The sequence below is a fragment of the Lycorma delicatula genome, chromosome 3 (assembly GCF_047948215.1).
Source record: "Lycorma delicatula isolate Av1 chromosome 3, ASM4794821v1, whole genome shotgun sequence".
Lineage (NCBI taxonomy): Eukaryota > Metazoa > Arthropoda > Insecta > Hemiptera > Fulgoridae > Lycorma > Lycorma delicatula.
In genome coordinates, this window is record NC_134457.1 from 226987583 (window position 1) to 227001477 (window position 13895).

The following is a 13895-nucleotide window of genomic DNA, read 5'->3' on the forward strand; positions in this document are numbered from 1 at the left end:
TTTAAAAAAAGTGTTGATTGAATTGTTCCATTGCAGCACTGTGGCTAATGTTTGTACTGATTTTCCACTATTAGAAAGCTAAAGATGCCATACGTGAGAAAGTATTTGTTGGTATGTATATGTGTGTGCTTATGCATGCATTCTGTATTTAAAAGTGTTGGAACAGTGTGCCAACTGTGAAAAACAGCTTTATTTATACCGTGTTTTGAATCCAAAGATTACGATACGTATAGATCTAGATGTTCAGTGAAAATACCGTTCGTGAGGAGGATAGGAGGTGAATTGTAGTTTGATAAAGTGCATGATAACTTGCTGGTGGCTGTTTGTGGTCATTAATGATTTGATGCATGTAGTGGACTTTGCAAGTAATAATAATTGTGATTCTTACAGCTCTTTACTTCTTTTCATAAAAGTTTACATAATTTCTCTGTGAAATTGTCCCAATACATCTAGGTTATTCGAACTGTCAACCAGTGTTAATCACTGAATGCTGAAGGCATCTTTTGAGGGAAAATAAAGTGAGCTGGCAATGTTTTGATCTTTCTCATGTGGCTAGAGGACACAAGATGGTGGTTTCTTGAAGAAGTTGTCTTTGGAGACAGGATGTGATCTAACATTGTAGCACCATTATATTTTGAAATGAAGGGGTTCAAATTAAAAGAGGCACTGTCAGTTACTTTAATTTTTAAGTAATAGTTTATTTGTAAACACTTAACATAATAATTTACAGGTGTTGAAAATGATATCCATCCACTTTTAAACAGTTATCAACATGTTTGACTATGTTGGCTACTCTTGTTAGCAGTACCCTGTCTATTTACTGTTTGTCTTTAATTTTTTGCAGGGTGTGTGGATTGCTGCTGTAAACAATTTCTCTTAAGTAACCCCATAGAAAGAAGTCTGAACTAGTCAGATCAGGAATTCTCGGTGGCCACAATTATTTAGAAATGATTCTTCCACCAAAAAAAAGCTGTGTGTCTCCATAGTAGAGCGAGTTATATGGCAAATGGCACTGTCCTGTTGCAACAAGCAGTAGTCATGCTCATCCTCTTGCAGTAAGGTTATGAGCTTGGATAATTTCTTGCTAACGGCAGCATCCATAGTTTTGCAAAAAACAAGGGTACTATTATTCCTTGCCTTGAAACTGCACACCATAATGCCTATTTTTTGTGGGTGTAGGTGAGATTCAAAGAAAATGTGTGGGTTTTCAGTACTCCAATTCTGGTAGTTCTGACCCATCAAGCTGAAACCAAACTTTGTCTTTGAAAAACACTTGATAGAAAATGCCAATGCTGCCTCTAATGAAGTTCTTGAAGCATTGACATTTGTGAACCTTTTAGGATAATCAGCATTAGTTAGCCGATAGAAAACCTGCATTCAATACAGATAATACTTCAGCATTCTCCTTATGCAGTGTGGGCTGATCTTAGTAAAATGTTCTTTTTCCAGCTTAGTCTTTGCAAAGATCTATGAATACTTATAGCTGCTGCTTTAATGTCCTGTATGACCTGCATTCTCATAATAGGAAAACAAAATGTTCAGGCTATTTCAGCCTATAACTTCATTTGCACAGTTTTTGGGACAGAAAAGATTTCTAGTTGAATTTGTGCTTCAAGGTACAAATGTAAACGTAGCTTCCTATTGTGAGATTAACACTGTGACACGTGATCCATATTGAAAGGTGTTAGTGCTTTCTTGTAAAGTTGTATTGCTTCTTTAAAATCCTAAGCTTAATACTGCTTTTCAAATTCTATTCTTCAAATCTTATCTGAATGGGATGCCTTCAAATGTTCTTTTTCTTAAAAGAAATGGAACGTAATTCAACCTACATTTAGCTGTTAGAATAATTTTCATGTGTTCCTGCATCTGAAAATGTTTATTTCTGATGAACATTTCAATAATGATACTTATGTCAAAAAAGGAGTATTAACAGCCTGCTTCATTTTACAACTTAGGAATGGAATAAGATGTGTCCTTAGATGTCCCCAAATCGTGATGGCGAATTGTATTTCTCTCTATCCAATCTCCTTTTTCAGTTGTGGAGATTGAAGTTGTACCTCCTGACATCAATGGTACTGGCTCAGTTGGTGACGAATTTTGCATTTTGGAATGCAGTCTCTTTCACACTTCTCGGGTATGGAGCATCCTAAAACAAATAAAACTAATAATCAATGAAGTATTATTTTTCATGTTATACAGTGACATAAGTTTTTGTACTCTCGGCCACCATGAAACGGTAAAATAAAATTAAATAATTTGAATCAAGTACATAAAAAATATTTGATAATATGATAATGTGTAATTAGAAATGAGCTATAAAAAATTTAACTGAAGGGGATTTTTTTTGAGATTTAAGTGGTTTATTGCGTTTCAATTTTCTAAATTTTATATATACAGTGAAACCTCTTCTAAACAGACCTTGAACAAGACTGAAACCTTCCCATTTTGGAAAATAATATTGTTCCCATTTAAAAAGTGGAAAAATCAATGTAAATCATCCTGTATAATTTAGAACCTCCACAATGTGGAAACTAAAAGTTAGGCACCCTGTGTAACAAGGAAAGTATATTGTAAAACTATGGATATTAAGAAAGGAAAATTAATTATTTATCAGAATTTTTAGAAGGTGATTAAAAATGATAGTAACCTATAAGGAAGCTGTGACAGATGTATGTGAATTGGCAATTGAACACGTGAGCAGAGAACAGCTATAGTGATACCATACACATTCTACAAAAATAATGTCACTGTTTACTTACTGTATGACAATTTTTCTATGCTTCTTTTCTGTCAGTACTGCAGTCGGGTTTACTTGGTTGTAAACTATTCATGTATGTCATGTTACCCAACGCTCATGTTAAATTTTTACTATGTAACAATTAATGTGTTTGTGGTTTATTGTATTCTTGTGTATTGCGTCTGTATCTTATTGTGTATACATATCAGTTTATCATAATTTTATGATTTGTTTTTGTTTTAAAATTCACCAAAATATCTTATAGTAATACTGCTTTAACACTAAATGAAAAATTTAAAGTTATTGAACTAAATAACGAAGATAAATTGACTGTACATCAGTTAATGGATAAACTTAAGTGTGGAAAAACTCTGATTTACAGTACTTTAAAAAATGGGGAAAATTATGGACGAATGGGTTTCTGCACCAGTTTTTTTAAGCGTTAAGCAAACTTTTATGCAGGTTCTTTGCTCTTTAAAATCTGCCATTTAGAATTTCACTGAAGCAGTAAAACACAACATTACACAACCGCAGGAAAGTCCAACAATGCAGCCTCTCACCATCACAGCTGTTGGAACACCGATTCACAAAGAGTAGGTTAGCCACATGTAGCGGCAGCAGGTTGTACCAGCAATGGTTTACGCACAAAATTCAAATTCCCCGAACTTTTGAAACTTTTGTTTTAAAACTGTAGCGGTCTATGCGCTAAGGAAACCTTATGAAATGACTAAGCGAGTGCCAACCTTGTAAAAATGACTGCATGTGAATGAAAAAAATAATATGTGCACATAAAAAAGGGACAATGATGGTAGTCCACAGTCACCCGGTGAAGTCAGTGTAGATGACGGCCGTAGTCCACAGCTCATAATGTGTTCTAATATCTATATACAGACATATCATACGACGTCTCATTTTTGAGTAACTATTAACCTGTTTTGAATTAAATCTGGAATAAACCTGTAAACCTGTTTTTGTTTACCTGGAATTGTTTGCACCTGTTTTTACTGGGAGTTCCCACCGCATTCTATGAGCCTTTAAAGACTCTATTATGTTTCTTTAAAGTTTAGTTTGAATTCTGTCTTGCGTACAGTCAAGTGTCTTTAAATGATTTTGTTATATTTTTATATAAAGTGGTAAGTTCTAGTCATCGATGTTGTAAAAATCCAACGGATAAGTTTTTTTATATTTGCGGAAGATTTACTTTAATGTCAAAGACTAGATCTATATCTCAGGAAATCAAAAAAAAACTACTTTTTATATTTTAAGTGCCAAATTGTAGTTGAAGATAAATGTGCTCCTCATGTTTGCTGTACGAGTTGTCACGTAAATCTAGTGCAGTGAATGCATGTTTCTGCCATTTGCTGTTCCTATGGTGCGGAGAGAACCTTCTGACCGTATAAGTGATTACTACTTCTGCATTACTAAAATAGTGGGGTATTCCAAAAAGCAAAATGGCAAAGTTGAGCATCCAAATTTTTCTTCAACACTAAGGCCCATTCCTTACAGCCAGGAATTACCAGTACCAATTACACTTTTAAATTTAGAAGTTATGTTTCCTGATGATTCTTATTCTTCATCGGCTTGTGATTCACAACTTCCTGAGATCACTAGTTGCGGCCTGCGTTTTTACAACCATCAGCGGGCCTCATTTAATAACTCAAAATAAATGATTTGGTAAGTAATTTTGGCGTGTCAAAACGAAATGCTGAACTTCTTGGTACCAGACTTCTTCAACACTGGAACCTGTTAGATAAAAATGTAAGCGTTTCACTTTATCAAAAAATTAATATAACATTTCCAAGTCTTTATAAAGTGAAGGTATGCTATGCGTCTCTTATGATATTGATTTAATGAATGAGCTTAATATGGAACATATACCTTCAAAGTGGCATATTTTCATAGATTTAACTAAATGCGGCTTAAAAACAGTTTTGCTTCATAATATAAATGAAAAATCATCTATTCTTTTTACTTATTCAGTGACAATGAAAGAAAACTATGATAACTTGGCTACTATACTAAATAAAGTTGCATATGAATAGTATCAGTAGTATATTTGTGTAGATTTAAAAGTGATATGTATTTTGCTAGGGGGTTTTACAGATCATTGTTGTTTTTTTTTATGCCTATGGGATAGTCAGGCAACACAAGAACATTTCATGGCCTCATAGAACTTCTTTTAAATCGGGTACTTCGAATATAAACTATGCTCCCATAATTAATCCAAAAAAAGGCATTTGTCTCCATATTAAGCTTGATCTAATGAAAAACTTTGTAAAAGCTATGAACAAAGAAGGTAATAATGAGTTCAAGTACTTAAAAGAACTCCTTTCCTAGTTAAGCGATCCCTTTTTAAAGAAAAATTAAATTACAAAGAATTAGCAACTTAGAACTATTTTATAAGTATAGTAAATGGATTTTTGAGTAATAAGAAAGATGAAAATTATTAAACCCTCGTAGATGAACTCATGAAAGTCTATGAAATACTATGATTTCGAATGTCCTAATGCATTCTACTTTTCTGCACTCTTTCTGGAAAATTTTGGGTACAGTAAGTGATGAACAGACAGATTTCACCAGGCCGATGTAAACACAATGCCAGAGATGCTGGTACGACACATCTACGATGGGCGACTGCTGCTGTTTTTTAAAAAGAGAAGATTTTACTGAACATCAGGTAAAAAAGTGAAATATTTTGTTACTCTATGGTACCCTTTTGTAACATTTTATATATTTAATTACATTTGGTCCTTAATAAAACACCTTTAATTAGATTTAACGTGTTTTAGGTGTAAATATATTTTTTATTCAATATTCATTACATCCCAAAAACATGTCTTTTGTTTTTAGTCAAACCCCCAATCTCTGTAACAAAAAAAGTGTATGTGTTGCAATATTTTCAAATATAGGGCCTCAAAATACAGCTATTTTCATCAGCGTTCTTAAAAAAAGTTTAAATTTGTTGACCGTTGTCAGTTCATTGAATTTTTTCATTCAGCGAATATTACTGAACCGATTTCAATGAACCTTTTTTCTTTCTTTTTGTTTTTTATAGGAAAACTTATAGGCAACAAAAAACCCACAAGCTGAACTTTAAGCAGGATCTAGAGCTGCAGACACTGAAGATCAAACAAATGAGCGTTGAAGGGATCTAGTTACTTGTCAAGTACACCTGTGTAGTTGTTAGTAAGTAATAAAAATTATAATAATCTGAATTTTTTTTTTTTTACTTCCAGTTGCTGTACGTTATGAACCCAAATAAATTTAGAGCTACTCAGTTCCTTATTCGTTATCATGAACGCAGAGGTGATAAAACTATTGTATTTTCTGATAATGTATTTGCATTAAAACATTATGCTCTAAAGATGGGTAAACCGTTCATTTATGGACCTACATCACAGGTAATATTTGCAGAAAAAATTTATTTTTCATTTGTTCTTAATGAAAATATTTAGTTTCCAGACCTACAGATATGTCTTAGTATTAATGAAATTTTTTTTTTTTTTTTTTTTTTTAATTTAATAGAGTCCTTGTTAATTTGCCGTCAAACACAGAAGGTGTGTTGAAGTGTGTATTAGTGCCTTTAAATTTCACTAAAAATATGATGAATTAATAATTGAATAAATCGTAAAAAAATATTAACAGAAATAATTAAAATTAATTTAAGGTAATTTAATAAAGAAACAAATAAAAAAATTAATATTAGTGGATAATCTTCAAGCAAGATTAAATTTAATCGCTGAATGTTCTATTAGGAAGTAATTCAAAAGCGATACTGCAATAAAGAAGAAAAAACATCAATAATAGTTTTTAAATTTATATGAATGAATAGGACACTTGTGTCCTATTTAAAGTACTGCTTACATTGTAATTTGAAGAAAGAATTGTTGATTTAACTTTAAAAAATAATTTCTCTGATGATATATGATCTTAGAGCATTCCGCTGTTTAAAAGCATGGATTTCTTTATTTGTGCATAGTAAAAATTTATTTACTCTTAATTTAGTAAAAATTGACAGATGAAAGCAAAACAGTTTACAAGTATATTTTTTGTTAATTTTTATTTACTTAGTCGAATTCTCTTTTATCCAGTGGGTATCAAGGAAGTAAGAGCTCTTCACTTCCATTTGTCAGCTATTTTATGTTATTAAAATTTCTACCTCTTGCCTGAACCCATTGTATGCATGCAGCCTATCTCTCAATGAATTTCTGTTCTTCCTATGGATCTCCATCGAGTCCTGGCCTCCCACACCTGCTTAAGCAATCTATTTTCATCCATTCTTATTAAATGTCCCAGACACCTAAGTTATGATTCCATATTCTTGACCTTCAGCACATTCCTTTTAAATATTTCTGTAGTCTGTCCCTTCTTGTGTTTTCTAGGATCCTTTGTAAGCCTCATTTCCTACACTTGCATCCGCTTTTGTGCTTCTCAGCCAAAATCTGTGACTCACAACTATATGTAAGAGTTGTTAGAAAATTTGATTTATAGATTGTCACCTTTGTATCATGTTTGATTTCCTTCTGAAAAATAAAACTTTAGTTCAAAGCATAATAAAGCCTGCCAGCAAACACAATTTTAGATTCATTAATAGGCTTTAATCTCCAATTTCTACAAAATATTGCTTTGTTCTTTGCCTAAAACTTTTCATTACATCATCTAAAAATTTGACAAACAGGAAAGGCGATAAATATCCCCCTGTCAAACTTGCGCTGTAGTAATAAATTCCTCTGATAATGCATTTGCCCTTGCATAATTCCTGCAGTTTGTATAAAGACTCTGCACAGCTTGCATAACATTTTCATCAATACCTCATACTCTTAGTACTCAATAGAGTTTGCCTTGTTTCGTAGATATCTTCTGCCACCTTTGAAACTAATTATTTGTACCACAGTAATTTCTTCTTTTTTATCTGTGCTTTAAGTTCACTAAACTGCTCTCTTCTCTGGTGTTTCCATTTTAGCTCTTTCATAGGCTTTTCCGTAGCTATTGATATACAAATTTAAAATTCTGCCCATGTGTCCAGTGATTTTAAGTTTTAAAACCTGACTGCATCTATTTCCTTCCCAGAAAAGGTGCTGAACCTCCAGGTTCCTCAGTTTATAGTTTTTTATTTTGTATGTAGCTTTTCTCTCAGTTTTCTTATCTTTATGAAAAGGTTTACATTATTCATACATCTTTATGAATTGCTGATCATTACCAAGAGATGGTGATCATTATCAATGTTTGGGCCTCTCTTCACTCTCATAACCTGGACCTCTGCATAAGCTCCCTTTCTGCAATTATGTAATCAATAATAAATTTTTCATTCCTAGATGACGCCACTTGAGTAAAATGATGGATGCAGAAATGTAGTGTTTGTGGTGGCAAAGTCATTAGCAATCAAAATCTCAGTAGTTTTTAACCACTTTCATTTAACTCGCTCTCCATTTGGTCAAATTACATTTTCCCATTCCATTACCCACAAGAGCTTTTAAATTACCCAATATCATTACTTCTCCCTTCACCTCATCAACAGTTTTCTGGAAAGTCATAGAAGGTATCCTTGTTATTAACCCTTTTATCTTCATATGGATCATATACAGCTATTATAGATACAAGTCTTTCTGCAGCCATTACATCCACAACCATGATATGCTCATTTAGAAACTTCCATCCTTTATATTCTCTTTTTCCTTATGAATATAATATATCCCACTCCAGCTCCAGCTCTCTGCGACAACTCCACTCCACAATAGATCAGTGTATATCTATCTCACAACCTTGACCCTTCTTTGTTGTTTTTGTCAGAGCTAAGTATTTAAACTTGGTAAGTTTCGGTTCATCTACCAGTTCCCGTTTCTTACCAAAAAATCTTTTATTTTGATTCATTTCCATATTTACACTTGAATTTCAGTCAAGTTTGCTCTTTATTTTTGCTTTTGATAATTATAGTTTCAGCTGTGTAGGCTATCAGTCTACAGCATCTGATCATGATGGAGGGACTGCCTCCTTTAGGCAGTCATGCTAACCATAATAGTAAAACATTGCTTCAGCAGTCAGATCTGTGACTTCACTTACTTCCTGAGGTGAGAATTGACCTCCGTCAGGTTGCAGTGCTACAGTGAGGAAGGACTCCTCAGTTCCCAACATATATTCACCGCTTGCTGATTCACCTTCTTGTTGGGGTTGTATACCCAAACCTTCTAGTGAGTTCTCAGCTTAACAAGGGCATCATGTATAGGTCATTTTTGGAGTTGGAGTGACGAGTATATGAGAATGCTCTCGTCTGAATTTTTTTAATGCACATCACTCCCGTTTGACCGAACTGAAGCTTTCTCCAGGTAAGCTCCTGGAGCCCTATTAATTTTTACTTGTCTGTATTATTTATAATGAGACATGAAATTATTTTAATTGTGTTTACCTTTTATTTTATGTAGACTGAAAGAATACAAATTTTGCAAAACTTTAAATTCAATCCAAAAGTTAACACAATATTTGTAAGTAAAGTTGCTGATACTTCATTTGATTTACCTGAAGCAAATGTTCTAATTCAAATTTCTTCTCATGGTGGATCTAGAAGACAAGAAGCACAGCGATTGGGTCGTATTCTTCGAGCTAAGAAAGGTTTGTTTTTTATATATATGTAGAGTTAAACCCATAACTTACTGCATAGAATCCTATGTAGTAAATGTTATATTTATTACAAATAAATTTTATTTTTATTACTATCATTATTTTTGAGATTTTCAGACTTCATTATCATTCAGGTCCACAATATAGATTTTCAGATAGGTTTTTAATTTTATTAATATATGTTATAATTTATATGTTATAGGTATATTATGCATTTATTTAACAGGCTGGAAGTAAATAAAAATATTTTTTTATTTGTAATTCTTTCCATGCATCTATAAATATATTATACCTTTATTTTTGTTAAGCTTTTTTTTCATGATTTAATTCACCATGTAAGTTTGAAGTTTATGCTTGGGAATATGAAAAATAAAGTTTGTAGTGTGTGAAAAATTCCAAGCCTGACCAAGATTTGAACCCAGAAACTTCTAAATAAATGCAAAATGCTACCACATCACCTTAGAGGTTAGTACTTTGTATGAGGCAGTATCACTGTAATGTTTTACACTTGAATTAAAATATTACTTTAATATTAAAATATTATTTTGTCTAAATTAAAAAAAATTATGTAAACCTTAAGTATAAAAAAATTCAGATAGAATAAGGTTTAACTAGCCGTCATAAAGTGCTAAGTTTTTTGTTTTAATAAAAATTATTTATAATTTATAACAGTTTTATGTTTATACAAGCATTTTAAATTACTAATTAATTTTAAAATATTTGTATTTGAATCATTGAATCCACTTACAATACTGGAATTTTTCAATGAAATTAATTTTTGGAAGTAGAAAATTTGTTTCTAAAACTGAATTAAATAATTTTTCAGCGTTTAAAGAACATTGAAAGTTTATTAGTTCATTAAAAGTCTTATATATAATTGAATTTATATGTATTAATATTTATAATACATGTTTTTTTTCAACATCTGATGGGCTATAAAAAAAAGATGTGTTGACATAACAAAATGATTTTATTACTAAAAGTTCTGTAGTATCCAACTTATTTTTCTACGTAATCACCAAAATGAATGAGGCATTTGTCGTATCATGACACTAGCTTTCCGATGCCCTCTTCAAAAAAGTTTGCCACCAGTGAGGTAAGGTATGTTTTGACAGCCTCCTGAAGATCGTTTGAGAAGATCTTGTTGGCACAGTGCAATTGTGGATCAAAACCATGCCAAATTAGAGCATACCTCTTCATTTGTTCTGGATCGCTCTGCGGAGGTGACGTAAAGATTCACAATAAACTTCCTTGGTTATTGTTGTTTTCTGCTCCATAAAGTCCACCAACAAGACATCTTTATGATCCCAAAAAACTAAAGCCATTGTTTTCCTGCTGCTCAGTGTCTTTTCAAACTTTTTCGGCTTGTTTGGAGAAGAAGTGTGCATCCATTGCTTAGGCTGTTCTTTGGTTTCTGGATTGTCCTACTGGATCCAAGTCTTATCGCACTAATGATAGACGTCTAAAAACTCTTCCCCTGATTATCATAATGCATGAGAAACGTTAAGGCTGATGCCATTTGCTGCTCTTTGTGATCATCAGTCAACATTTTTGGGACCTAATGTACACATAGTTTCTGGTATCCCAGGTCTTTGGGCACAATTGTGTACAGAGAAGACCTTGAAATTTCTGCAGAAAGTTGACAATTCCGTTTGTCACAGACAAAATCATCAACATGCTCAACCAGGCATAAAGTAGCGACAGACTTGAGTCCTTGTCCACCATCATGGACATCCGTTTGCCCATCTTTAAATTTCCTATACCATTCCCGTACGCTATCATCACTTATAAAGTTTTTACCATACACTAGGCTCATACAGAATACGTATGATACTTGGTGGGAGCATTGATTTTTGCAGCCATACATATTCAATTGCACATAGCTTGACTCGGTCTGATGCAATGGAACCAGGAATGGCAGAAGTTGTGTGGGGGAGGGGGTGGCGCAATCACATGACATGCAGACTTGCCTCCCACTTACCTTTTGTTTACTTAGGTGCATGATTGGAGATTGGAAAAAAAAAGCCCTCACATTAATAATGCAGTCAACACGATAAAGCTTGTTATCTTCACTGCTCATTGAAATAAAATCTCCTCACAATAGTTGTCCATTGTTTATTTTAAAATTTATATGTAATATATTTTTGTAACCTCTTATGTCATCAATATTTATAATACGTGTCTAAATATTATCTATTTTTAGAATTTTTGTGCTTTTATGATTTTTGTATTTGTTTAATTTTAGGCTTAGCTATATTAAGTTTTATTTTTATTTTTTATCTTGCATATCCTCATACAGAACATTAAATTTATTGAGAGAAATAATAGAACAGTTATAAAATGTAATCTAGAGAAATGTGAAGTGATAACACAAATTAGGAAGAGGATCTATCCACAAGTGGAGTGATGGTTGCAATATATTAACCAAAACTGTTTACCTTTCATTACAAGCTAATATTTACAAAATTTTATGTAGTTGAAGATTCAGTGTATAAATAAGTATGTTTGATAAATTATTAGTTCTCTAATCTTTAAAAATATTTTTATGTAGGTGCATTAGCCGAAGAGTACAATGCATTCTTTTATACCTTAGTTTCTCAAGATACAATGGAAATGAGTTATTCTCGAAAAAGGCAACGGTTTCTTGTTAATCAAGGTTATTCGTACAAAGTTATTACAAAATTGGTTGGAATGGATGAGGTATGTATTAATTCTTTGATAAAATTTCTAATTATTTTTCATGTACTTAAGTATAATTTTGTATTAGTTTTCATTATTGTTAAAAAATGACTGTTCTTGGTAAAATTATGACTATCTTATTTATAAGTAAAGAATGTTTGGTTATAAAACTATATAAGTATATAAGTATATACTAACTACTACAAATGTATGGTTACAATGTTTTAATATTTTAATTCATTTAACATTCTTTTTTCTATTGCATAATATCTTGATCTTCATTTCTATAATGGTGTTGACATAATATAGTAAAGATTGATGGTAATTTGGTATTTTTTTCTCTTGTTTGGTTTTTGCTATCCTACTTGTGGTCACCTTTTTATGTTTATAACGTAATTTTGCTGTTAAAATTTGGAAATATTTTTCTGTGTACTTTAATAGTTTTAAATATAGATAACCAAATAAAATAAATTAAAAATATTCCAATTTATTTAAAAATAGTTTTAATATTTTGATTTTTACGTCTGTATTCAGGAACCAGATATGCTTTATAAAACAAGAGAAGAGCAGGGACAGTTATTACAGCAAGTGCTAGCTGCTAGTGAAATGGATGCAGATGAGGAAAGGGTTCCTGGTGAAGGCTTACGTGCTACCAGCAGTACATCTCGACGTAGTGGTAACATGAGTTCGTTATCTGGAGCTGATGATGCTGTGTACCTTGAATATAAACGACCGACTGTTAAACATCCCTTGTTTAAGAAATTTCGTGGATAAATTGTTTTTCATAACTATTTATTTTTATGAAGGGCCAAAAGTTATTTAAAATTGATTAATAGTAAGAGAATTCTTTTGTTACATTAACAACTTGTGCTTAAAATCTTTTGTAAAAAAATTTGTATGCGCGTTGTGAAAATACTGTATAAAAATATTGCTATTTTTGCAAAGGAAATATTAGGCATAATTTTGTTAGTTTTATTGATGATATTTGTATTGTTTTGTAAAAGATTTTGTTGCTTTGGCATTATAATTTATAAAATAAAAACCATTAATTAGATTTCTTATTTTAGTTTTTTTTTACAAATTTTTTTGTGAAATTCCTATTTTATAATGGTTGAGATCTGATATAATAATAATGATATTCCTTATTTAATAATAAATATTTCATTGGAATAAAAAGAACCAAAATTATGTACGATATATCAACATACCAGCATCATACATGAATGCATCTACCAATATGATGGTAGTAACATGCCCTGTTACAGCTGTAAAAAAAGCAATAAAAGAAAATCACAATACAAACATTAGGTATAAGTTGCAGAAATACATAGTAAGGTTAAAAGATCACAATATATTATAAATTTGTAAGTCTATATTACATAAAAAAAATTATTAAGATCATAGAATTAGTTGTTTTAGTCCATGTATTTTATCTGAAACTGCCATTAACTTTTGATCAGGTGTTTACGATATTCACTTGCTATATATAAATATGTATTTATTATATATATGTTATATTAGTATAACATTGAAATTGGGTGATGTGGATGATTCCTACTCCCTAAGCTAGAAAAATTGTTTTTAGTTTTTAATGTGATTTATTGCTGTGGAATTAATTCTCTGTTTTATTTTTTACAAAGTCAAAATTTTACAATAATGAAATAAATATAGTGACAATTTGAAGTTTTAAAATTTGAATTTCCTGTTTATTATTTCTTTACGCTGTGTAAACTTTTAATTAAATCTGTTATGAATGAAAATGAGCTGGTACTTAGTTATTTTTCCAAGCATAAACTTATATGGGTTTGTTTAAAACCAGGTTGTCCTTTTCAGCCAAGCACATTCTTGTTTTATTTTAGTTTTT

The 13895-nt window shown here is 31.5% G+C and overlaps 1 protein-coding gene across 1 annotated transcript in view; it reads left to right on the top strand.

Moving 5' to 3' along the window:
• Nucleotides 1–13085, top strand: part of LOC142322491 (general transcription and DNA repair factor IIH helicase/translocase subunit XPB-like) — a 46016-nt gene extending 32931 nt beyond the window's left edge. Inside the window, exons 13-16 of the mRNA XM_075361629.1 lie at nt 5974–6138; nt 9157–9343; nt 11904–12052; nt 12566–13085. Coding sequence (XP_075217744.1) covers nt 5974–6138; nt 9157–9343; nt 11904–12052; nt 12566–12805 — 741 coding nt within the window. The 3' untranslated portion in view covers nt 12806–13085. The remainder of the gene's footprint in view (nt 1–5973; nt 6139–9156; nt 9344–11903; nt 12053–12565) is intronic.
• The last annotated feature ends 810 nt before the right edge of the window (nt 13086–13895 follow it).